The 27,158-nt window shown below is 42.0% G+C and overlaps 1 protein-coding gene across 10 annotated transcripts in view; it reads right to left on the minus strand.

Moving 5' to 3' along the window:
• The window catches only part of LOXL3 (lysyl oxidase like 3), a 337,537-nt gene that overhangs the window by 183,180 nt on the left and 127,199 nt on the right, over nt 1-27,158 (minus strand). For 5 of the 10 annotated variants that reach the window (XM_063457481.1, XM_063457483.1, XM_063457488.1 and 2 more), the window contains exons 4-5: nt 21,985-22,196; nt 2,898-2,954 (exon numbers count right to left, since the gene is read on the minus strand). In XM_063457481.1, coding sequence (XP_063313551.1) covers nt 2,898-2,954; nt 21,985-22,196 — 269 coding nt within the window. Of the gene's footprint in view, nt 1-1,745; nt 1,803-2,897; nt 2,955-21,984; nt 22,197-27,158 lie in introns of all 10 variants that reach the window. The other 5 variants (XM_063457485.1, XM_063457486.1, XM_063457489.1 and 2 more) reach the window with 2 other exon arrangements.

A 27,158-nucleotide genomic window follows, 5' to 3' on the forward strand; every position in this document is an offset into this window, starting at 1 on the left:
CAGTTGGAGCGGAGATGAAGTTAAGGAATAATTCATAGATTAAGATAGTGGGCACATGTTGGAATGTTAAAAATCACAGATTAAGACAAAAGGGGGAATAGATGGGGAGGCTACAGGATAACTCACAAATGTTAAGTGATATCTCACAGATTATGATAATCAGTTTGGCAATGTTAAGGAATATCTCACAGATTATGATAATCAGTTTGGCAATGTTAAGGAATATCTCACAGATTATGATAATCAGTCTGGCAATGTTAAGGAATATCTCACAGATTATGATAATCAGTTTGGCAATGTTAAGGAATATCTCACAGATTATGATAATCAGTTTGGCAATGTTAAGGAATATCTCACAGATTATGATAATCAGTTTGGCAATGTTAAGGAATATCTCACAGATTATGATAATCAGTTTGGCAATGTTAAGGAATATCTCACCGATTATGATAATCAGTTTGGCAATGTTAAGGAATATCTCACCGATTATGATAATCAGTCTGGCAATGTTAAGTAATATCTCACAGATTATGATAATCAGTTTGGCAATGTTAAGGAATATCTCACCGATTATGATAATCAGTCTGGCAATGTTAAGTAATATCTCACAGATTATGATAATCAGTTTGGCAATGTTAAGTAATATCTCACCGATTATGATAATCAGTCTGGCAATGTTAAGTAATATCTCACAGATTATGATAATCAGTTTGGCAATGTTAAGGAATATCTCACCGATTATGATAATCAGTTTGGCAATGTTAAGGAATATCTCACAGATTATGATAATCAGTTTGGCAATGTTAAGGAATATCTCACCGATTATGATAATCAGTTTGGCAATGTTAAGGAATATCTCACAGATTATGATAATCAGTTTGGCAATGTTAAGGAATATCTCACCGATTATGATAATCAGTTTGGCAATGTTAAGGAATATCTCACAGATTATGATAATCAGTTTGGCAATGTTAAGGAATATCTCACAGATTATGATAATCAGTTTGGCAATGTTAAGGAATATCTCACAGATTATGATAATCAGTTTGGCAATGTTAAGGAATAACTCACCGATTATGATAATCAGTTTGGCAATGTTAAGGAATATCTCACCGATTATGATAATCAGTTTGGCAATGTTAAGGAATAACTCACCGATTATGATAATCAGTTTGGCAATGTTAAGGAATATCTCACAGATTATGATAATCAGTTTGGCAATGTTAAGGAATATCTCACCGATTATGATAATCAGTTTGGCAATGTTAATGAATATCTCACAGATTATGATAATCAGTTTGGCAATGTTAAGGAATATCTCACAGATTATGATAATCAGTTTGGCAATGTTAAGTGATATCTCACAGATTATGATAATCAGTTTGGCAATGTTAAGGAATATCTCACCGATTATGATAATCAGTTTGGCAATGTTAAGGAATATCTCACAGATTATGATAATCAGTTTGGCAATGTTAAGGAATAACTCACCGATTGTGATAATCAGTTTGGCAATGTTAAGGAATAACTCACAGATTATGATAATCAGTTTGGCAATGTTAAGGAATAACTCGTAGATTAATATAATGAGGGGCACAGATGGGGAGGTTAAGGAATAACTCAGATTAAGATAATGAAGGCACAGATAATAAACTATAATTAGTAAAAGGGTTGTGAAGTTTATTGCATGCTCCTTTTACTAAAAAGAGCTAAAATGAATAAACTGTCCCACCCTGTACAGTTACCTGGGTTTGAAGGCCACCTTTGGAGGGCGTTTTACAGCCACTTGTTTTTTAACATTTCTGTAAAAAAATTATATTCAGATTATCTAAGAGTTCCGTAAAATAATTAGTGTAGCAGAATAGAGGACACAACTACACTTATTCCCTTTGTTCGTCTGTCCGTCCGTAAACCCCTCCAGAAGGCAATGGGGTCACAGATGGAGAAAATAAAGAATAACTCACAGAATTAGAGTATGGGGGCACAGGCGGGGAAGTGAGAGTGACTCACATATTAAAGGGAAACGGTCACTCTGGAATTTACAGAATTGAATAAAATATTGAAAGTCACCTAGAACTTATGTTGAACTTTTTTCTTTTTTTTTTTTTTTAACAAGAGGCTGTTTTATGTTTAAATATGTATCAGAGATTTAGCAAATTACATCATAATACAGCTAAGACAAGGCACAGTCAGGGCACACAATGCAAATGAGGAGATATTGAAACATTGTTTTATTTCTAATCCTCTCTGTCTGCTCTTTCTATGCTGACTGCCAGGTGTAGCGTTTATAACAATGATTGACAGGGAGCTAAGGTGGAGTCACCCAGCTGTAGAGTTCTACATTTAATTTTATTATACAAATCACACCAATATATATTTATTTAATGTATTCATTAGTAAAACTAATATTAAAAATCTGAAAACTCCTGGGTATTTAACAGCTTTCCTTAAATACAGTTGGAGCGGTGATGAAGTTAAGGAATAATTCATAGATTAAGATAGTGGGCACATGTTGGAATGTTAAAAATAACAGATTAAGACAAAAGGGGGAATAGATGGGGAGGCTACAGGATAACTCACAAATGTTAAGTGATATCTCACAGATTATGATAATCAGTTTGGCAATGTTAAGTGATATCTCACAGATTATGATAATCAGTTTGGCAATGTTAAGGAATATCTCACAGATTATGATAATCAGTTTGGCAATGTTAAGGAATAACTCGTAGATTAATATAATGATGGGCACAGATGGGGAGGTTAAGGAATAACTCAGATTAAGATAATGAAGGCACAGATAATAAACTATAATTAGTAAAAGGGTTGTGAAGTTTATTGCATGCTCCTTTTACTAAAAGGAGCTAAAATGAATAAACTGTCCCACCCTGTACAGTTACCTGGGTTTGAAGGCCACCTTTGGGGGGCGTTTTACAGACAGTTGTTTTTTCACATTTCTGTTAAAAAATAATATTCAGATTATCTAAGAGTTACGTAAAATAATTAGTGTAGCAGAATAGAGGACACAACTACACTTATTCCCTTTGTTCGGCTGTCCGTACACCCCCGTTTGTTTACCGAACCCCCTCTCTGTGTGGCCCTTGTTCGCACCTTCAAAAATCTGATTACCCCAGCTGTTAAACACAAATTGATCATTAAAGAAAGTGTTTCTCCTGTGTGGCTCCCAAGCAGTTAACGACAGTGTGGAACCGTTTGATACGTGACACCCGCGAACACCGGGGAAACTAGTACCGCTAGTCATGAGAACAGTTATGAGAACGGCGTTCAGAAGGCATGAACTACCAAACTGGGGTAGCATTCGCTCCCTAACAGCCAGGGGATGGATTCATCAGTGTTTGTGCGAGATCCACCGAAAAATGACCGGTCATTGCCTTGTTTTCTCTGGAATGGTTTTGGGGCATCACCTCGTGGCCGACCAGTCAAAACTTCATTCGAATGGCATTCACGAACCAACAAAGTGATCTGAGTGATATTTTAGCAAGGTTTGCACTCGAATTCAATCTATTTGGTGATATGACTTTCGTGGGGTTACGAAGTTATTACAATTTATGTTTGGGGTGTTTTAGAATATTGTATATTTTTCTGTATCTTAGAGATACTGGAGTTATAGTTTTTTCTCATGCAATTATCTCTCAGGCACAGAGTATCCTGGGAAGAAAATCCCTGCATTTTTGATATGGAGACCCAATGTAGGGGTCTCTACATAAAAGCCATGTGTCACCAAAATAAAATCAGTTGACTCCCAGAACTATGTGTCGTCTAGCTGCTGGGGGGAGAAAGCGTCTTGGAGGGTTATTCCTATGCTAGGTATTGGAGCTCTGCTACAATTAGCTTACTCTTGTTGACCACTGCCTGCCAGCATTACCATACAAGGTTTATACACATTGAGCTGGGTTTCAGGGAGTGAAAGTAAGGTTTAAAAAAGTACGTGACTACTTGTGGCGGACTGCCTCGTACCCAGACTGGATACCTCCGCCAATCACGCTTCCTAGTAATTACCAAGTGCCCTAAGCACTGCACCGGACACCATAAGCACTGTAGCCCCTTCGCCGCTGCAGCTTGGCTGGGATTTGCCTTCTCCGCCCACCCTGGACCCAAGTCCTGGATCCAGCTCCCAGTGGGTAGACCTCTCCTAATCCAGAGAGTACTGTAGGTATCACTGTAATTATCGCCAGTATCTCCTCACGAATAACCAACCAAGCGTAGTATATATTCTAAACGTGGAGCTTGTTTCCCTGATCCAGACGAACAAGTCCACCGAACAGTGCCCTTCCAGGATCTACCGAACCGAACGCATGCAATGATGGAAGTTCAACGATGTTCGGGGGTTCGAGTGTCCTATTTTAGTTCCATGCACTCGACGACCAAACACCGCTGCCTTCATTCGTGTGAACCAGATGGCAGCCACCACGTGTTTGTGCATTCGAACGGCAGCCATCCAGACCAACACTTAGAACACTGCAGTTAGAATCGTTACAAGGAGTTAATAGGGGTAAACAAGCCTCCCAGGTGGTCGGTAGTTCGTGAGTTGGTTCGGTTACTGAACAGTCCAGGGAAACTACCCGAACCCAGGCTTTTTACATGGCTCCTTGGGCAGGAGGCTAGCCAGCAGGTCCCTTCAGGAACACGTGGCAGAGGCATCTTTGCCACACTACTGTTAATGGACAAGACTATATTGGAAATAGCAATTGTTAAATGTCAGCTTAAAAGTAAAACCTGTTGCAACTCATCAAATAACCTTTCTAACCTTTGGTTACAGAAATACATGTTGGTTGCTGAATAAGAAATATCGTGTTTAGCTGATGTAATCTTGTCATGTTACTTTTGCTGACCCTTAATACACTGGTAGTAGCCCAATTTGAAACACGTTGTCTGTGTATCACTGAACGTCTCTCCCCGAACGTTCGATCCAAAAGTGAGGGGCATGGAACGCTTTGCCCAGCAGTGTAATTTGATGCCAACATGGAGAGATGTCAAATTATTGTAGCACGCCATGTATCATGGAGCCACAGTGGGTATGTAGTCTTATATTGTCACTAACAATTAAAGCAACACTCTGGGCACCATTACAGCTTCATGTCAGTGAAGTTATTAAAGTTCCTGGAGGTCCTGAGCACTTTAACTTAAGGGGTTACACTGTTTAGGAATGGTTTAACCACAAACTTGTGTAGACAGTACCCCACATTAAAATATGCTGGAACACAAATCTATCAAAATGCTTCTTTTACGGTGTAGTCACTCGCTTCACAGCCTGAGGTTTGTTTTCACAGAGTGTGGCTGTGTAACAATATGAAATGATGGGGGAATGGAATGGTGACCAGACTCCTGGCCGATTATGTCTTCCTCAGATCTTCTCTCAGAGATGACAGTGGTTGTGCAATCGAGCATTGGCTCCCAGATGTTTCCAAGAGACCAAAAGAATTTTCTTTACTGTTTGAATCATTGGATGATCTATTTTAAAGCATTCTCAAAGGAATCTTAATCTCGGATTATTTCAAAGTAAACAACATTGGGTTTCGTAGAATTTTGTTTATCAGAGGCCAGGATGTCATTTTATATCATCCTGAAAATTATAGACATGTTGGCATAAGAAACGGGATTAAATAACCCATAAATGCAGATATTTTTTTGTCTTTTTCATTTGATGAAGAAACAGCCTGTAGGCCAAAACACGTATAACATTATATGATTTAATTGGTTTCTGAACACATCCATTATTCTCTGAAGGAATGAGAGGGATTCAGGGTAAAATATATCATTAACCTCCATATTGTGATAACTGGGGTATGGCCTAGGTTGTGGCCCTTTCGGTATCCTCTGAAAATAATGAGGAGCTATGTTTTAAACAGCGTTTTAAATTGACAAGTTGTTATGGTTAGTCATTGTGACGAGAGCAACCAAGCCTGGTTGCCCGCCTGCTGCCTTTGGACTATGGCCCTGGGAGATTGGGCCCTTTAAAAACCGTATTCGGCCCTAACAGAGTGCATGTCACTCATTCTGGCCCTTTAAATACAGTGGGGTCATTCGGTACTTGCCCTGTGTGAGCGGTGATACCCCAGATAGCTATGCCATGGAGCCCATTCATATAATGAAAGACTATGGGAAAGACTTTAGCTCCATGGCAATTGAACTGTATGTGTGTGGTCTGAGCGCCATTCAATAATATGCGCTCAGACCTAAGCTATCTGGGGATATGTTGCATGTCTTTATTTTATGTAGTAAATGTAACCTTGTGTATTTTATTGTATTTTATGTTTTTTTTGCAACCATGTGCTCAATGGAGTCTGCCTCTATCCCTGGATATAATTGGATTATTTTCCCATTGTCTCCAGGACAGAGGGCTCTGTAAAACCGGTCTGGGCCAGATAGCCATGTGCAAGCCAGGGCCCAAAAGATATTTTACTAACTTTTGAACCCCAGGTCTGATTCATGCCATTTTTAATATGTTGTTCCCCTGAATGGATTGATTGTGAATATGTAATTTTTATGTGAATGTGATGTATGGTTTTAGAGTTATGAAAGTTGGGTAGAAAGTATGTTTAACTGTATGTATAATTGAGTTTCCTCTCAGGATAAGGGGAGGGAATATGTGGGATGTAACTGATATGTGATTGATTGTTTTATACCTCCCTGTGGGCGGTCCTGTATTTGAAAAGACTGTATAAAAACCAGGCTGGGTGTGCCAGCACCTGAGACCACTGCTTGACCCTCAACACGGAGCCTTGTCTCGTTCTTGGGGGGATTCACTGTATGCTGTTGGAGACTGATTGCCAGCAGTGTAAGCTGATGTATGCTTTTCCTGTTTGTCTGCTGGCAGCTATTCGTGAGGTTCCAGTTTGAAGTGCTATTTTGTATCCAGTTCGGGAGTTTGGTGTTCTGCAGTAGCTGTGCCTGTCTCAGAAAGGGGATTATCGCCTAAACGGATTTTAACCCCTTGTCTGCTGAAACGGTCCGTAACAGTCATTTTTTAATTAGTCTTGGATATTAGAGATTTGTATTTCAATGATAAGCCATTTACCATGATTAGCATGATTTTTTCAGAAGAATCAAATTTCTTACCAGGTCAGTTTTTCACCTTTCTTTGTCTCAAACCATGTATGGTTTACCCATTAAGAATTTCAGTCGTGAGACAATCAGATCTAAATAATTTGTTAACTTCATTTTGTAAACTTTCGTTTTACGTTTCAGCATTAATTAGATGGGGTCTGTCAGTTATTCCTGGGACCCTTTCTACAGTGCTGCTTTTACATTTAACTATTTTCAGGTTAGAGGAAGGTTAGACAATATTCTAAGACAGCTAACTAGTATTCTGATATTAATTAATCTGATATTTTATTTTAGAACTATTATCATACTGTTATGAATGTTATATTTTAAATGAACACTCCGCGGGGTTGGACCTGACCTCATGTGAGCTCCGCAAAAAAAACACACAATTAAACCAAATCCCCTTTTAGTTGCAGTACGAGTCCCAATAGCCCAAAGGACCTCATGCAATAAACTGCTAGAAATCGTATTAGCTGCACTAAATACGATATGTAACACTGGGACGAGCCGTGTAACGGCGAAACGCGCGTCGGGACTTTTACCTTTCATTTACTAGCTAGCTATGGAGTTCGAGACTAGGGACCAGGGCCAGATTAAGAGCCCAGTGGGCCTGGTGCTGACAATTATGACGGGCCTAATTACAGAATCATATCGACCAAAAACAGTAAAACACTCCCAAGCGTCATGTATCTGATGGAGATGGTGCTGGAGAGAAAGAAAACAGCAGCTATAAGAAAACACATACCCTAGGCTAATCTCTCTCTAATTTATGTTTTCATCTTTCAAGTAAATCCATAACCCCTAACAGCAGTGTCCAGTCAAGCAGGAAGTCAATGGGCATGGTAAAAGGGTGTGCCACTGACACAAATCACGTAACCCGCCAAAAGGGGCGAACATGCCCAAAAAGAGGACATGTCTGCACAAAGAATAAGAAGGCCAGCCTGGCATGAATGCATGTCAGGCTGCCTGCCAATCATGCAGCTGGCCAACTAAGGGCATACTATGCAGACAGCACCCTGAGCTTGGCATAAATGCATCTAATGATGCACTCACTCAACGCTTTCTAAGGACTGTCCCTTGGAACTCGCTGGTCCACTTGTCTCCTTACCTTCTTACTAGCAGGCAGAAGCTCCTGGTATATAGTCTGGGACAGAGAAAAGCTGTATGTAATGAGTGTAGAAGAAAGGGAACATGCCATAGTGTTAGAGAGACCAAAGTCAGCATTACCTTAAAGGATCACTATAGGGTCACGAACACAAACATGAATTCATGACCCTATAGTGTTAACATCACCATCTAGCCCCCCTGGGCCCATCATGCCTCCATAAATATAGCAAAATCTTACTATATTCAAGCCTGAAGCTGTAACTCTGCATGCTGTTTGCCTCAGAAAAAAGCAGTCTGCTGACATCATTAGAAGTGGTGGCCTTATCCAATCACAGTGCTTCTCCATAGGATTGGCTGAGACTGACAAAGAGTCAGGTCAGAGCCATCATGATTCAAACACAGCCCTGGCCAATCAGCATCTCCTTAGAGAGATGAATTGAATTAATAAATCTCTATGAGGAAAGTTCAGTGTCTGCATGCCGAGGGAGGAGACACGAATGTTTGGATGCATTTTAGGCAGCCATGACCCAGGAAGGATCTCTAACAGCCATCTGAGGAGTGGCCAGTGAAGTTATCACTAGGCTGTAATGTAAAGACTGCATTTTCTCTGAAAAGACAGTGTTTATAGCAAAAAGCCTGACAGTAATGATTCTACTCACCAGAACAAATTCAATAAGCTGCAGTTGTTCTGGTGACTATAGTGTCCCTTTAACTATATTCACTGTCAGCCAGTCCACACAAGTTTTATTTCCATACATCCCTCTTAAGTTTCCATACTTAAGTAAGAGTATGTGAAAAGTAGTTAGGGTTGCCACCTTTCTTGGAAAAAACATACCGGCCTTACTAATTTGCATAATTAAATATGTATGGGTGACATCACATGATGTAAATCACAAGGAATGACACAAGAGAAAATGCTGTAAAATCACCAAAAAACTACTTAGTTTGATTCTGCTGTATAGATGGATTCCTCCCAGTGTCCCCCATGTCTCCCATTGCCCTCATGACTCAGTGCCCCATGTGTTGATTACTCCAGGTCTCAGTGTTCCTATGTATCAGTGTCTCATTGCCCCATGTCTCCCAGTGTCCCCTAGTGTCGTGTCCCTAGGTCTCCCAGTGATCCTATGTATCACAGTGTCTCAATTCCCTATGTCTCCCTGTGTCCCCATGTATCCCAGGGTCCCCATGTCACTAGGACACTAGGAAGATGGGGAGACCTGGGGACACGGGAAGACCTAGGGACACGGAGACACCAGTGACACTGGGAGACTAGGGGACTCTGGCTGGGACACATGGGGACACCGGGAAAATAGGGGACACTTGAAGACATGGGGACGCAGACACCAGGGACACAGACACTAGAGACACTGGCTGGGGGACATGGGGACATTGAGACATGGGGACACTGAGACACCATGGCCACAGACACTAGGGACACTAGCTTGGAGACATGGGGACATTGTGACACTTGAGGCACTGAGAGACATGGAGGCACTAGGAGACATGAGGACAGTGAGACACTGGCAGACTGGGGGCACTGGGAGACTAGGGTGCACTGAGACACCAGGGACACTAGCTTGGAGACATTGAGACACTTGAGGCACTGGGAGACATGGAGGCACTAGGAGACATGGAGACAGTGAGACACTGGCAGACTGGGGGCACTGGGAGACTAGGGGTCACTGGGAGACTAGGGACACTGTGTCCCTATGTGTGTGTGTCATGTCTCCCAATGTCCCTTAGTGTCTCAGTGTCTGCCATAATGTCTCCCAGTGTCCCTTAGTGCCTCAGTGTATGTCTCCTTGCAGCCTTTCCCCCCATTCCTTACTTCGCTGAGCTGTAGGCTGTCTCTGCAGGGTGGATGTTGCTGTCTGGACTCTGTAGCTGCACCCCTGCAGATCAGTGAGTAGAGATAGGCAGGGAGGAATATGCTGGAACTTCCTATCCCTGCCTGTCTCCACATACAGCGACCCCTACTGGCCAGTGCTGGTATTGCAGAGTAATCTCTTGTTTATACTGAGAAAAATACCGGCATTTGTATTGCCAGTATCACTGCAATATTGGCACCAGCCAGGCAGCCTCAAATACTGGATGTGCCAATAAAATAAAAGAAAGGTGGAATCCCTAAGAGTAGTGTGTGTGTGTGTGTGTGTGTGTGTGTGTGTGTGTGTGTGAAAAATTTTTTTTAATTTTTTTTTTTTTTTTTAAATCAATGGGCCTATTCCATGGGCCTGGGCCTGGAGCTGCAGCTCCATCAGCCCCTATGTTAATCCGGCCCTGCTAGGGACAGATAGGAACTTATACCAATAACTCTCCAGTTTTTTCTAGCTTAAGTAATTTGACACTTGTACCGTTTCTGAGTTTCTAGCCGCAGGGACGCTTAGCTAGCAACATCATTTAGCTACATTTGGACACTTGGAGCTAGACAGACTACTTTTCTCTCCAGTGTTACATATCGTATTTAGTGCAGCTAATATTACGATTTCTAGCCGTTTATTGCATGAGGTCCTTTGGGCTATTGGGACTCGTACTGCAACTAAAAGGGGATTTGGTTTAATTGTGTGGTTTTTTCCACTGAAACTTTCTCCGGGGTGGTGTAATAATCTGGGTTAGAGGATTCCCTCTTGGGATAACAGACGTTTATATTATTTTAGTATGGAAATGCTTCCATTTGATTTTGCTTTTCATTCCTCTACCTAATCCACCTAAGTTGCTATTAGATTCAGGCAACCCAGCCTCTTTATTAAATATAGACGGACTGCTGACTGCAGCCCCTCACTTTATGTTGTTAAATTAAATATTGTTTGATACATAAATGATTTTAATGTTTTTTCATTAACCCCTTAAGGACACATTACATGTGTGACATGTCATGATTCCCTTTTATTCCAGAAGTTTGTTCCTTAAGGGGTTAAAGGTTATATTTTAAGTTACTACTACTAGATGTGTGTGTATGTGGGTTGCTACTATTATACTAGTTCCATGTTAGGAAGTTGAGAATGACATATCCCTTTTGGTAACTCTCCTCCTGAACTTTAGTGAACTAGTACTTTTTCGTTCCTTCCTTTGCAAGTGGGAACATGCATGCATCAGTTTACAAGAACTGAAACCACAATTCCCCGCATTAAAGTTATTACAAACCTGAGATTTACCAAGAAATACAATATCCCTACCCAGTTTGTCTTTTAACCCTCTAGTAGATTTAGGAAAGTTAGAGGTAGATAGATTTTGTTCTATTTCTGCTGTGTTTGGGCAGAAATTAGTATGATGTGCTGTTGATGCACAAACTGCACAAGCTGGAGGCCTGAGGCCTGCAAAATGCCAGCAGAAATCAGTGTCCAATTTGCTCCAATTAATGCTTAAATTGAACTGAGCCAGAGCTGCAGCCACCTTTGCAGAAAAGGAACAGTGGTAATCATAAAAAGCAGTACCACCGTATTTGTGCCCCAGGTCCACCATCTTGTGCATGTATGCATCTAGCTCTGCTCTTTTCCCTGGGTATACCGAGCAGTAAACATCCCTATAGATCCCAAAACCTAGAAGAAATTCAGGGATGTTTAATTTTTTGTTCAGCCTCGGGTCTCTTGCTCTTAGCACAACTGATATATCCCCATATGCAAATGTCCTATTCTCTAGGACATCCTGGGAGGCTATGAGCAATAAAACCAGGTTTACATCCTTGCCTTCCAGAATGTCCTTTTTGAGATGAGCCGGGACAATGTGTGAAGGGTTAATGGCTTCAATAATTGCAATGGATTCCAATGAATTACCGGGCATAACGTCAGCAAGAGGTTGACTGGCGACAATTGTAATTGTAGTGGACTGTTTAGCACCACTTGCTTCCAATTTTTCCAGTCTATCACTAATTGTGCTGATGGATGACATAAGAGAGGTCATCATGGTGTGAAATGCTGGCAATTGTTTGGCACTTGGGCCTTCCCCTGCATCAGAGTTGTCAGTGGTAGTGTTTAAGAGTCTGAACAACTCTGCCTTCCTAGCAGTAGCAGGGAAAGGGATGCAGCATCTTCTAAGTTCTGCAGTGAGACGTGGGATGGTCCATGATCTGAGTGAAGAAGGACTATTAACGTCTGTTCCAGGAACAGGGGTATCAGGCCTAGCGGGTGTGCAGGGTAGCGAGAGTTCCTCAGGGATATCAGGAGTATTAGACATAACTGAAAAATATAAGGTATCTTTAATCAATCACTCTGAAATGAATGGGTGGGTACTGGTAAGGCTAGCTAAATACCAAGCGGCGAAACAATTATACTTTGTGATAGTGACCGATGAGTCCCTACTAATTGCCAAGCGGCTTGAGAGGCTCTACCTATGCGTGGGCCCGAGGGGAGAGTATGAGGCCACCGAACGTTGTGGCAGGGTGTTGGCCTCTCGGTGATAGTTTAAAGCATAAGATAGAATGGGAGTGATAGGTGAGGCCCTCTCTATGCAACTTTGCGAGGCAGCTAGCTATGATTTGGCCCGAGGGACGTATTCTTCCGAGTATGAGGATGGGGTTGTTGGCCTCGCGGGACCACTAGTTTATGGATTAAGACCAGAAAATTCAATACCTAATTGGGTTACTTTAACAATAGGACCAGTACCCCTCAGAACATGGAAAGTAATGTTTTTTGGCTTAGTACCTGATATGTGAGTCAGTAAAGGTAAACCGGCGACTGAAAATGTATCGGGATGTTTACCTGTGAACATGAGATTGATATATAAACATCTGACTGTAATGCAGTAGTTTTGGCCAGATCGTGGGCCCTAAAATAAGCAACCTACCCAACACTCTGCAGAGGGTAGGTTAAATGAAAAAGAAGATGATGGCTTCATGCTTGTAAAAGCTGCCGTCCGCGTATAATAACCTAAAAGAGTAAATTTATACATTTACCTATTTTTAATGTGTATAGTTGGACTTTAAAATTGAACCTAATAAATTCCAACCAACCTATAAGGTAAATACAATAAACACAGGTGTCCGAAATCACAATTCTTAGTGCGGACCCCTGGAATGAACCTGTGGAAAAATGTCAGGAAAATCAGGACACATCACCCGTGTTTAAACATTATATTAGTATAATTTATAAGTGACTGTAATAATGTTTGTAACCAGTAGGGGCAAAATCCCTTGGAGTACCGTTTTAAATTCATGCTGTTGTATGTAATCCCTGAAAGAAACTAGATAGAGTATCCGAATGTATACATCCTAAGTGTAATTCGGAAACCGAAATGGCAATACCATATCTATGTAACCGAATGTTATCGTTCGTTAGTTTAAGACATGTGAATCATGTGAGTAAAGTACAAGATTTTAAGCCGAACGGTATATTGTGCGAAAACGAAAAGAACCGAGCGTTGGTTTAAACGAATGGGGCTCCGCCGTGTAAAGCTAGGAAGTTTTGCGGCAGTTGCTTTAAGGCGGGCCTGACTTACAGTTTTCCCCGCAGTATCGTAGCGAAAATGGGCTGTGCAGACGCCGGTGACGGGGAGGAGACCCGGGGAAGCGCCGGACCAGGAGACCTCGAGAAAACAGGTAAGGAAAATCCAAGATGGCGGTCTGAACCGGAAGTAAAACGTTTCAGACTCGCCAGACCAGCTACGGTAAGGTGGGAGTTGATTGGCAGCCCTTTTAAAGGGGAACCAAGCCCCTCCCACAACTACAGGCCAAGCCTTCAAATATATACATATATAATTCTATTTTTTTTTTATTAACACTAACCTTTATTTTTTTTATTTTATTTTACACTAGCAGGGAGACTGCCTGTCAGGCAGACACTAGGACACCTATTGTGACCATGTGACCGCTCTGTTGAGCGATCACATGGCCCCAGGAGTCCTAATCCTCCATGGGGAGACTGCCTGGGCTGCTGGCAATCTCCCCACACCGGGAGCACCGCCGATCGCCGCCAGGGGAATGACGGCGATTGGGTAAGTACATCTTACCGTTGTGACGGTCCAGGACTGTCAGCGGTCGGCAAGTGTAAAATACCCATGACGGTCCTGAACCATCCACGGTCGCGAAGGGGTTACAAAAGTATAATATTTTATACAACTCTGCACAATGTTATTTTTTATTTCTTTTTTTTAATCTATTGCTACTCACTGTTACTCCATCGTTACTCACTATATTACTTTGTAACTTCATTGTTACTCATTCTGTTACTCCATTGTTACTCACTATATTACGTTGTAACTTCATTGTTACTCATTCTGTTAGCCTTTTACTCCATTGTTACTCACTCTGTTACTCATTATGTTACTCCATTGTAACAACCCCTGGATGTTGGACTAAGTTAACATCCCCAGGATGTATTTGAAAACTAGAGTAATCTGAATGTACCTTTCCTGGTTAAATATGTTATTATTATTGTTGTTACTCACTCTGTTACTTTGTGACTCACTCTGTTACTCAGTTACTCCATTGTTACTAATTATGTTGCTCAGTCTGTTACTCCATTGTAACAGAGTGGAGTAACACTGTTTGCGGTTAACAGCCAGAGTTGGTTGGTGTTCGGGGAGGTATAAGTGGGGAACCACACATCATCCATTCGGTAAACGAACAATGGGGGTACGGACAACCGAACTCTGTTACTCCATTATTACTCACTCTGTTACTCACTCTGTTACTCACTCTGTTACTCCATTGTTACTCACTCTGTTACTCACTCTGTTTTTTAGTCTGTTACTCAGTCTGTTACTCCATTGTTATTCACTCTGTTACTCCATTGTTACTCGCTCTGTACTCACTCTGTTACTCACTCTGTTACTCCATTGCTACTCACTCTGTTACTCGCTCTGTTACTCACTCTGTTACTCACTCTGTTACTCCATTGCTACTCACGCTGTTACTCACTCTGTTACTCACTCTGTTACTCCATTGCTACTCACGCTGTTACTCACTCTGTTACTTGCTCTGTTAATCGCTCTGTTACTCCATTGCTACTCAGTCTGTTACTCACTCTGTTACTCCATTGCTACTCACTCTGTTACTCAGTCTGTTACTCGCTCTGTTACTCCATTGCTACTCACTCTGTTACTCACTCTGTTACTCCATTGCTACTCACTCTGTTACTCGCTCTGTTACTCACTCTGTTACTCACTCTGTTACTCCATTGCTACTCACGCTGTTACTCACTCTGTTACTCACTCTGTTACTCCATTGCTACTCACGCTGTTACTCACTCTGTTACTTGCTCTGTTAATCGCTCTGTTACTCCATTGCTACTCAGTCTGTTACTCACTCTGTTACTCCATTGCTACTCGCTCTGTTACTCAGTCTGTTACTCGCTCTGTTACTCCATTGCTACTCACTCTGTTACTCACTCTGTTACTCCATTGCTACTCACTCTGTTACTCGCTCTGTTACTCGCTCTGTTGCTCCATTGCTACTCAGTCTGTTACTCACTCTGTTACTCCATTGCTACTCAGTCTGTTACTCACTCTGTTACTCAATCTGTTACTCCATTGCTACTCAGTCTGTTACTCACTCTGTTACTCACTCTGTTACTCCATTGCTACTTGCTCTGTTACTCACTCTGTTACTCGCTCTGTTACTTGCTCTGTTACTCCATTGCTACTCACTCTGCTACTCCATTGCTACTCACTCTGTTACTCGCTCTGTTACTTCATTGCTACTCAGTCTGTTACTCACTCTGTTACTCCATTGCTACTCACTCTCTTACTCACTCTGTTACTCCATTGCTACTCACTCTCTTACTCACTCTGTTACTCCATTGCTACTCACTCTGTTACTCAGTCTGTTACTCACTCTGTTACTTGCTCTGTTACTCGCTATGATACTCCATTGCTACTCAGTCTGTTACTCACTCTGTTACTCGCTATGTTACTCCATTGCTACTCACTCTGTTACTTGCTCTGTTACTCCATTGCTACTCACTCTGTTACTCACTCTACACTCTGTTACTCCATTGCTACTCACTCTGTTACTCACTCTGTTACTTGCTCTGTTACTCCATTGCTACTCAGTCTGTTACTCACTCTGTTACTCACTCTGTTGCTCCATTGCTGCTCAGTCTGTTACTCACTCTGTTACTCACTCTGTTACTCTATTGCTACTCACTCTGTTACTCGCTCTGTTACTCGCTCTGTTACTCCATTGCTACTCAGTCTGTTACTCACTCTGTTACTCACTCTGTTACTCCATTGCTACTCACTCTGGTACTCGCTCTGTTACTCGCTCTGTTACTCCATTGCTACTCACTCTGTTACTCGCTCTGTTACTCACTCTGTTACTCCATTGCTACTCACTCTGTTACTCACTCTGTTACTCGCTCTGTTACTCCATTGCTACTCAGTCTGTTACTCACTCTGTTACTCACTCTGTTACTCCATTGCTGCTCAATCTGTTACTCGCTCTGTTACTCCATTGCTACTCACTCTGTTACTCCATTGCTACTCACTCTGTTACTCAGTCTGTTACTCCATTGCTACTCGCTCTGTTACTCCATTGCTACTCAGTCTGTAACTCACTCTGTTACTCCATTGCTACTCAGTCTGTAACTCACACTGTTACTCCATTGCTACTCAGTCTGTTACTCAGTCTGTTACTCACTCTGTTACTCCATTGCTCCTCACTCTGTTACTCACTCTGTTACTCCATTGCTCCTCACTCTGTTACTCAGTCTGTTACTCACTCTGTTACTCGCTCTGTTACTCCATTGTTACTCAGTCTGTTACTCGCTCTGTTACTCGCTCTGTTACTCCATTGCTACTCCGTCTGTTACTCAGTCTGTTACTCACTCTGTTACTCCATTGCTCCTCACTCTGTTACTCACTCTGTTACTCCATTGCTACTCACTCTGTTACTCAGTCTGTTACTCACTCTGTTACTTTCTCTGCTACTCACTCTGTTACTCCATTGTTACTCAGTCTGTTACTCGCTCTGTTACTCACTCTGTTACTCCATTGCTACTCAGTCTGTTACTCGCTCTGTTACTCGCTCTGTTACTCCATTGCTACTCACTCTGTTACTCAGTCTGTTACTCGCTCTGTTACTCCATTGTTACTCAGTCTGTTACTCGCTCTGTTACTCACTCTGTTACTCCATTGCTACTCAGTCTGTTACTCAGTCTGTTACTCAGTCTGTTACTCCATTGCTACTCAGTCTGTTACTCACTCCGTTACTCCATTGCTACTCAGTCTTGTTACTCAGTCTGTTACTCGCTCTGTTACTCGCTCTGTTACTCCATTGCTACTCAGTCTGTTACTTGCTCTGTTACTCACTCTGTTACTCCATTGCTACTCAGTCTGTTACTCAGTCTGTTACTCCATTGCTACTCACTCTGTTACTCGCTCTGTTACTCCATTGCTACTCAGTCTGTTACTCGCTCTGTTACTCGCTCTGTTACTCCATTGCTACTCACTCTGTTACTCGCTCTGTTACTCCATTGCTACTCAGTCTATTACTCGCTCTGTTACTCGCTATGTTACTCCATTGCTACTCAGTCTGTTACTCGCTCTGTTACTCGCTCTGTTACTCCATTGCTACTCAGTCTGTTACTCACTCTGTTACTCCCTCTGTTACTCGCTCTGTTACTCACTCTGTTTCTCCATTGCTACTCAGTCTGTTACTCGCTCTGTTACTCGCTCTGTTTCTCCATTGCTACTCAGTCTGTTACTCGCTCTGTTACTCGCTCTGTTACTCCATTGCTACTCACTCTGTTACTCACTCTGTTACTCACTCTGTTACTCCATTGCTAGTCAGTCTGTTACTCGCTCTGTTACTTTATTGCTACTCAGTCTGTTACTCGCTCTGTTACTCACTCTGTTACTCCATTGCTACTCAGTCTGTTACTCACTCTGTTACTCACTCTGTTACTCCATTGCTACTCAGTCTGTCACTCACTCTGTTACTCCATTGCTACTCGCTCTGTTACTCACTCTGTTACTCGCTCTGTTACTTGCTCTGTTACTCCATTGCTACTCACTCTGTTACTCCATTGCTACTCACTCTGTTACTCGCTCTGTTATTCGCTATGTTACTCCATTGCTACTCACTGTTACTCACTCTGTTACTCACTCTGTTACTCCATTGCTACTCACTCTGTTACTCGCTTTGCTACTCGCCCTGTTACTCCATTGCTACTCACTCTGTTACTCGCTCTGTTACTCGCTCTGTTACTCCATTGCTACTCAGTCTGTTACTCGCTCCGTTACTCACTCTGTTACTCCTTTGATACTCACTCTGTTACTCGCTCTGTTACTCCATTGCTACTCAGTCTGTTACTCACTCTGTTACTCACTCTGTTACTCCATTGCTGCTCAGTCTGTTACTCGCTCTGTTACTCCATTGCTACTCAGTCTGTTACTCGCTCTGTTACTCACTCTGTTATTCCATTGCTACTCAGTCTGTTACTCAGTCTGTTACTCAGTCTGTTACTCCATTGCTACTCACTCTGTTACTCAATTGCTACTCAGTCTGTTACTCGCTCTGTTATTCACTCTGTTACTCCATTGCTACTCACTCTGTTACTCACTCTGTTACTCGCTCTGTTACTCCATTGCTACTCAGTCTGTTACTCGCTCTGTTACTCACTCTGTTACTCCATTGCTACTCAGTCTATTACTCGCTCTGTTACTCGCTCTGTTACTCCATTGCTACTCAGTCTGTTACTCGCTCTGTTACTCCATTGCTACTCAGTCTGTTACTCGCTCTGTTACTCGCTCTGTTGCTTGCTCTGTTACTCCATTGCTACTCAGTCTTTTACTCACTCTGTTACTCGCTCTGTTACTCACTCTGTTACTCTATTGCTACTCACTCTGTTACTCGCTCTGTTACTCGCTCTGTTACTCCATTGCTACTCAGTCTGTTACTCACTCTGTTACTCACTCTGTTACTCCATTGCTACTCAGTCTGTTACTCGCTCTGTTACTCATTCTGTTACTCCATTGCTACTCAGTCTGTTACTCGCTCTGTTACTCCATTGCTACTCAGTCTGTTACTTGCTCTGTTACTCGCTTTGTTACTCCATTGCTACTCAGTCTGTTACTCACTCTGTTACTCCCTCTGTTACTTGCTCTGTTACTCACTCTGTTACTCCATTGCTACTCAGTCTGTTACTCAGTCTGTTACTCACTCTGTTACTCGTTTTGTTACTCCATTGCTACTCAGTCTGTTACTCACTCTGTTACTCACTCTGTTACTCCATTGCTACTCAGCCTGTTACTCGCTCTGTTACTCATTCTGTTACTCCATTGCTACTCAGTCTGTTACTCGCTCTGTTACTCCATTGCTACTCAGTCTGTTACTTGCTCTGTTACTCGCTTTGTTACTCCATTGCTACTCAGTCTGTTACTCACTCTGTTACTCCCTCTGTTACTTGCTCTGTTACTCACTCTGTTACTCCATTGCTACTCAGTCTGTTACTCAGTCTGTTACTCGCTCTGTTACTCGTTTTGTTACTCCATTGCTACTCAGTCTGTTACTCGCTTTGTTACTCCATTGCTACTCAGTCTGTTACTCGCTCTGTTACTCGCTCTGTTACTCGTTCTGTTACTTGCTCTGTTACTCACTCTGTTACTCCATTGCTACTCAGTCTGTTACTTGCTCTGTTACTCGCTCTGTTACTCCATTGCTACTCAGTCTGTTACTCGCTCTGTTACTCCATTGCTACTCAGTCTGTTACTCGCTCTGTTACTCCATTGCTACTCAGTCTGTTACTCGCTCTGTTACTCGCTCTGTTTCTCCATTGCTACTCAGTCTGTTACTCACTCTGTTACTCCATTGCTACTCAGTCTGTTACTCGCTCTGTTACTCGCTCTGTTGCTTGCTCTGTTACTCCATTGCTACTCAGTCTTTTACTCACTCTGTTACTCGCTCTGTTACTCACTCTGTTACTCTATTGCTACTCACTCTGTTACTCGCTCTGTTACTCCATTGCTACTCAGTCTGTTACTCACTCTGTTACTCACTCTGTTACTCCATTGCTACTCAGTCTGTTACTCGCTCTGTTACTCATTCTGTTACTCCATTGCTACTCAGTCTGTTACTCGCTCTGTTACTCCATTGCTACTCAATCTGTTACTTGCTCTGTTACTCGCTCTGTTACTCCATTGCTACTCAGTCTGTTACTCGCTCTGTTACTCCATTGCTACTCAGTCTGTTACTCGCTCTGTTACTCCATTGCTACTCAGTCTGTTACTCGCTCTGTTACTCGCTCTGTTACTCCATTGCTACTCAGTCTGTTACTCGCTCTGTTACTCCATTGCTACTCAGTCTGTTACTCGCTCTGTTACTCGCTCTGTTGCTTGCTCTGTTACTCCATTGCTACTCAGTCTTTTACTCACTCTGTTACTCGCTCTGTTACTCACTCTGTTACTCTATTGCTACTCACTCTGTTACTCGCTCTGTTACTCGCTCTGTTACTCCATTGCTACTCAGTCTGTTACTCACTCTGTTACTCACTCTGTTACTCCATTGCTACTCAGTCTGTTACTCGCTCTGTTACTCATTCTGTTACTCCATTGCTACTCAGTCTGTTACTCGCTCTGTTACTCCATTGCTACTCAGTCTGTTACTTGCTCTGTTACTCGCTTTGTTACTCCATTGCTACTCAGTCTGTTACTCACTCTGTTACTCCCTCTGTTACTTGCTCTGTTACTCACTCTGTTACTCCATTGCTACTCAGTCTGTTACTCAGTCTGTTACTCACTCTGTTACTCGTTTTGTTACTCCATTGCTACTCAGTCTGTTACTCACTCTGTTACTCACTCTGTTACTCCATTGCTACTCAGTCTGTTACTCGCTCTGTTACTCATTCTGTTACTCCATTGCTACTCAGTCTGTTACTCGCTCTGTTACTCCATTGCTACTCAGTCTGTTACTTGCTCTGTTACTCGCTTTGTTACTCCATTGCTACTCAGTCTGTTACTCACTCTGTTACTCCCTCTGTTACTTGCTCTGTTACTCACTCTGTTACTCCATTGCTACTCAGTCTGTTACTCAGTCTGTTACTCGCTCTGTTACTCGTTTTGTTACTCCATTGCTACTCAGTCTGTTACTCGCTTTGTTACTCCATTGCTACTCAGTCTGTTACTCGCTCTGTTACTCGCTCTGTTACTCGTTCTGTTACTTGCTCTGTTACTCACTCTGTTACTCCATTGCTACTCAGTCTGTTACTTGCTCTGTTACTCGCTCTGTTACTCCATTGCTACTCAGTCTGTTACTCGCTCTGTTACTCCATTGCTACTCAGTCTGTTACTCGCTCTGTTACTCCATTGCTACTCAGTCTGTTACTCGCTTTGTTACTCCATTGCTACTCAGTCTGTTACTCGCTCTGTTACTCGCTCTGTTACTCGTTCTGTTACTTGCTCTGTTACTCACTCTGTTACTCCATTGCTACTCAGTCTGTTACTTGCTCTGTTACTCGCTCTGTTACTCCATTGCTACTCAGTCTGTTACTCGCTCTGTTACTCCATTGCTACTCAGTCTGCTACTCGCTCTGTTACTCCATTGCTACTCACTCTGTTACTCGCTCTGTTACTCACTCTGTTACTCGCTCTGTTACTCCATTGCTACTCAGTCTGTTACTCGCTCTGTTACTCACTCTGTTTCTCCATTGCTACTCAGTCTGCTACTCGCTCTGTTACTCCATTGCTACTCAGTCTGTTACTCACTACTCCTCTGAGATTACTTTGTTATCTGATCACATTCAGTCTCTATATGTCTCTGGATTCTTGTTGTGCGTTCTGTCTCCAGCACTTTACGTGTACACTCAATCCTGTATATGAGGACTTGCTCAGCTTCACTCACACTCACGCTGCTAGACACACATGGAATATCCTCACATTTCTTACTTGTAAAAGTTTTTGTTGAGTTTCTTATCAGATGGAAATCCCAGCATGCCGCACACCACTCGGCTGTTTTTCACGGTCCAGCCCGCATCACACACCTGCTCCCAGCTGTCTTTGTGCTTGACCTCCAAAATTCCTTCAGCTACTGGAAGTCGATTCTTTGCACCCGATACTGCAGGGCGTAGACGTATCTCTTCTACCTGTCTCTGTTCTGTCTGCAGACAAAGGCACGCAAAGTGTCAAATGTTTATGTTACTCGGCAATGTGATGCCCATATCTCCTAACTTCAGTCTCTCTCTTGAGTCACCCTACAGTGGGAGGGATAGACTGTGTCCTATAGCTCTATTTTGTCTGTGTCAGCCTGCAGTGGGAGGGACAGACTCCGTGCCCCATAGTTACATAGCTGAAAAGAGACTTGCGTCCATCAAGTTCAGCCTTCCTCACATGTGTTTTTGCTGTTGATCCAAAAGGCAAAAAAAAAAAAAAACAATTTTGAAGCGTTTCCAATTTTGCCACAAACTAGGAAAAATTCCTTCTTGACCCCAGAATGGCAGTCAGATGTCTCCTTGGATCAAGCAGTTATTACCCCACTAATTAGAGATTATATCCCTGTATGTTATGTTTTTGTAAGTATTTATCCAATTGCTCTTCATGCAGAGAATTCCATATCCTTATTGCTCTTACTGTAAAAAGTAAACTTTTCTTTGCCTTAGATGAAATCTCCTTTCTTCCAGCCTAAATGTGTGACCTTGTGTCCTATGTATAGCCCTGTTTAGAAATAGATTTTCAGATAATGCTTTGTACTGGGCCTGAATATATTTGTATAATGTTATCATATCCCCTTTGAGGCACCATTTTTCCAAACTAAATATTTTTATATTTATATATATAACATTTTTTTAACCTTTCTTCGTAATTTTTTTTAACCTTTCTTCGTAATTAAAATGCTCCATTCCTTTTATCAATTTTGTAGCTTGTCTCTGCACTTTTTCTAGTGCCATGATATCTTTCTTTAGAACAGGTGCCCAAAATTGCACAGCATATTCAAGGTGTGGTCTTACCAGCGATTTATAAAGAGGCAAAATTATATTTTCATCCCGAGAATTTATGCCCCTATTTATACATGACAAAACCTTACTGGCCTTAGCAACTGCAGATTGACATTGCATATTGCTGCCTAATTTATGGTCTATAGCAATTCCCAAATCCTTCTCGTGTGTGGTTATCCCTAATTCACTACCATTTAGGGTGTAAGTTGCTTGTGCATAACTTTGCATTTCTCTACATTACATTTCATCTGCCATTTTAGTGCCCAGTCCCCCAATCTATCTAAATCCCTCTGCAGCAAAGCAATATCCTGCTCACATTTTATTACTTTAAAGAGTTTTGTGTCATCTGAAAACACTGATACATGGCTTTCAATGCTCATTTCAAGATCATTTATAAATATGTTAAATAAAAGCAGTCCCAAAACAGAACCCTGAGGGACACCACTTACCACTTTTGTCCGAATATACTCCATTGATTACAACCCTCTGTTGCCTGTCACTCAGCCGCTGCCTCACCCATTCAACAATATTGGAATCCAAACTCAAAGATTGTAGTTTATTGATAAGCCTTCTATGTGCAACAGTGTCAAAAGCCTTACTGAAATCTAGGTAAGCAATGTCTACTGCACCACCCTGATCTATAATTTTAGTTACCCAATCAAAAAAATCAATAAGATTAGTTTGGCATGATCTCCCTGAAGTAAACCCAAGTTGTCTCTGATCTTGAAATCCATGTGTTTTTAGATGTTCAACAATCCTATCCTTTAACATGGTTTCCATCACTTTCCCCACTACTGAAGTAAGGCTTACTGGCCTATAGTTGCCCGACTCCTATTGCCTTTCTTGTGAATGGGCACAGCATTCGCCAACTTCCAATCTTCTGGGACTACTCCTGTTATCAATGATTGGTTAAATAAATCTGTTAATGGTTTTGCTAGTACACCACTAAGCTCTTTTAATAGCTTTGGGTGTATTCCATCAGGTCCCATTGACTTATTTGTCTTTACTTTTGACAGTTGAAATAGAACCTCTTCCTCTGTAAACTCACATGTAATAAATTACTCATTTATCCTTTTTCTTAACGGAGGTCCCTTTCCTTCATTTTCCTCTGTAAATACTGAACAAGAATATCCATTGAGGCAGTCAGCTAGACCTTTATCCTCTTCTACATACCTTCCTTCTTTTGTTTTTAATCTAACTAATTCTTGTTTTACTTTCCTTTTCTCATTTATGTATCTAAAAAATGTTTTGTCCCCTTTTTTTTACTGACTGAAAAATGCAATAATTACAGTTGCAGGGCTAAGGGTAGTGGGAGTTGGCACCCAGACTAATTCTGCCCATTGGAGTGGTCTGGGTGCCAACTCCCACTACCCTTAACCCTGCAACTGTAATTATTGCAGTTTTCAGTCCTGGAGTGTCCCTTTAAAGACAACTCATTGTACTCTATCCTTAAGTCAATGTTCTACCCAAGAACAAGAATAATCACCTAAACCAATTTCTTTTAGTTTGAAGACTAACTTATTGTGAGGAACCGTATCAAATGCCTTGGCAAAATCCAAGTAGATCACATCCACTGCCACAACCAGATCTATACTCCTACTTACTTCTTCGTAGAATGCAATTAGGTTAGTTTGACATGACCTATGTTTCATAAAGTCATGCTGATTACTGCTAATATAGATCTTCCCAATGAATTCCTGAATATTATCCCTTAATAGCCCTTCAAATATTTTGAAAAATCTTGAAAAATTACATACAGAGGTTCACTTATTTCTCCACTTAGCTCCTTAAGTACTCGTGGGTGAATACTGTCAGGCCCGGAGCTTTATTTACATAAAATTTCTCTAAGAGCTGTAGCACCTTGTCTCGAGTTATCCAGTCACAAGTTAACTGCAAGTTTTTTGCAGCAATCATTTGCATATCTCTTTGTGGCGAAACTAACCTCGCCCCCAGTTTATGGAGAAGCCTGATTGCCAACCTCCTGCCTCATGACTATGGCCCCTCTCATCAGCCCATGCTAAACTTAAATCCCATGGCGATTTGACAGTGTTTGTGGCATCTGAGCCCTGTTTGGATATATTGAGCGCTCAGATCCAAGCTATCTGGGGATAGGTTGAATGTGGGGGTTATGTTCAGTATGATAGGAATTATGTATTTTTGTGTATTTTTGCTGTTGTTGTGAATAGAGATATTTTCGGTACCTGGAGATAGTTGACTTACCACACCCAGTTAAGCCAATTATCTCCAGGATAGAGGACTCTGTGGAACAGGTTTGGGCTGTAAAGCCATGCTTGCAGTGATCACAAAGGACTTTCAACCTAACTTTTAAACCAATGGAAGAAATTGCCTGATTTTTGAGTATGTTTGTATTTGGAGTATGCTGATTCTGCAAATGTAATTTTATGTGAATGAGATGTTGTAACGGCTACCCAGGTAGTGAGAGGGTATCAGCCGTTGGTGACGTCCTTTTCCCTGCAAGCTGCTGTGTCAAAGTAAAGTTGGTATAATCCCATTCACAATATCCAGATGGAGAGTCAGGTTCAGCTGTAAAAAGAGCCGAGTAATATTCCCAAATAATCCCCTTCCAAGAACGAGACGAGGCTACGTTTTGAAGGGTCAAGAAGAACTCAGGGCTGGAACACCCAGCCTGCTTTTTATTAGAGTTGCATACAAAAAGAACACACCCAGGGGGAGGCATAAAATCACCAATCATATACATGGTACAACCCCCACGTCCCCTCCCCTCAGATAACCATTTTACATAATTAACACATACAGTATTTCACCCAAGTTCTGGATGTACCCCAAAAACAGATGTACAGCTTTAAGTATCCCCAGATAGCTCTCGTCCAGGGGAACAACATATCCAAAGATTAGTCTATTTGGATAAATGGTTCGGGATTTATAGGGTTCCAAAGTTTTGATCGATCGCACAGACCAACTAGCCGAAAATAGTTCCATAAGTTTTGGCCTTGCGGTCGGTCCTCGTTCGTACAGTGAAAGTGTATGAAATTCGTGCCATCCAGTCAAATCTCTGTGGTCGCTAGAATCCCCATAGTCTGTTAAGTCTTTCTACCGAACAGCAGGGCGTTCGGTAGCTTTGTCACGAATCCCCGGTGCTATGGAGGTCTCAGCGGTGTTCGCCTGTTTTTAGTTCCAGACGATTGCTGGCAAACACTGCTGTTTGTGCGTAAGATGGCCGCGAACACGTGTAAAGTCCCGAAATGGCGGCCACCTATACTAAACACAGTGGATTCGTGCGGACCCATACGAACGGCTGAAAATAGAACTGGGAGGTAAAATAACCCTTAATTACCAGCAGGGTGGTCCGGTGTTCGGTAGTTTGATCCATTTATTTATAAGTTGCATTTCTACCGAACGGATGATAAAAAAATACAATTCCCTTGATTAGTCCACAGACACCAGGGAACTGCAACGATCTGTTACAGATGTATACTGTTAAAGTTATGAACATTTTGTAAAACTGTGTATTTTCCTGCCTGTGATAATTACGTTAGCCCATTGTGTTCAGTAATTATATCACAGGCAGAGGGGAGGATTTTGCTGGAATGAATGGGAGTGTTTATCTGTGTTGTATATTTTGATTGGATGTTCCACAAAACCCTGTGGGTGGTACTATTGTGTAATATAAGGCCAATAAAGACACAGCTCAGTCTGTTCCTGTTTTGACCCTCAACATAGAGCCTTGTCTCATGATTGGGGGGATACGACTGCATCTACACTGGGGGATTGCTATTCTCTGTATACTCCCCTAGCTATATTCACTAAGCTCTTTTAAGAGCTTGTTCCAGCTTCACTCTCTGCAGGAAGAGAGGTTCAGTCTGCAGTGCTTATGGTTTTCCTGTTCGGCGGATTGGTGTATTCAGTAGCTGCCTTTATATCTGGATGGGGAATATTTACTAAACGGCTTTTAACCCCTTTTATGCCCGGGGTGCCGTTACAATTGGTGGCAAGCGGCGGGATCATTCCCACAGCCCAGAAGGACAGCTACAAGGTAACACAATTTTCCTGGATTTATAATTGAGGGCAATGCATGTCCCAGTACAGCGACCCTGACAGCAGCAGGATGGAACCAGGCTGGACTCAGACAGCGGTTCCATATGAGGA

Source organism: Pelobates fuscus, chromosome 6 (genome assembly GCF_036172605.1).
Source record: "Pelobates fuscus isolate aPelFus1 chromosome 6, aPelFus1.pri, whole genome shotgun sequence".
NCBI lineage: Eukaryota > Metazoa > Chordata > Amphibia > Anura > Pelobatidae > Pelobates > Pelobates fuscus.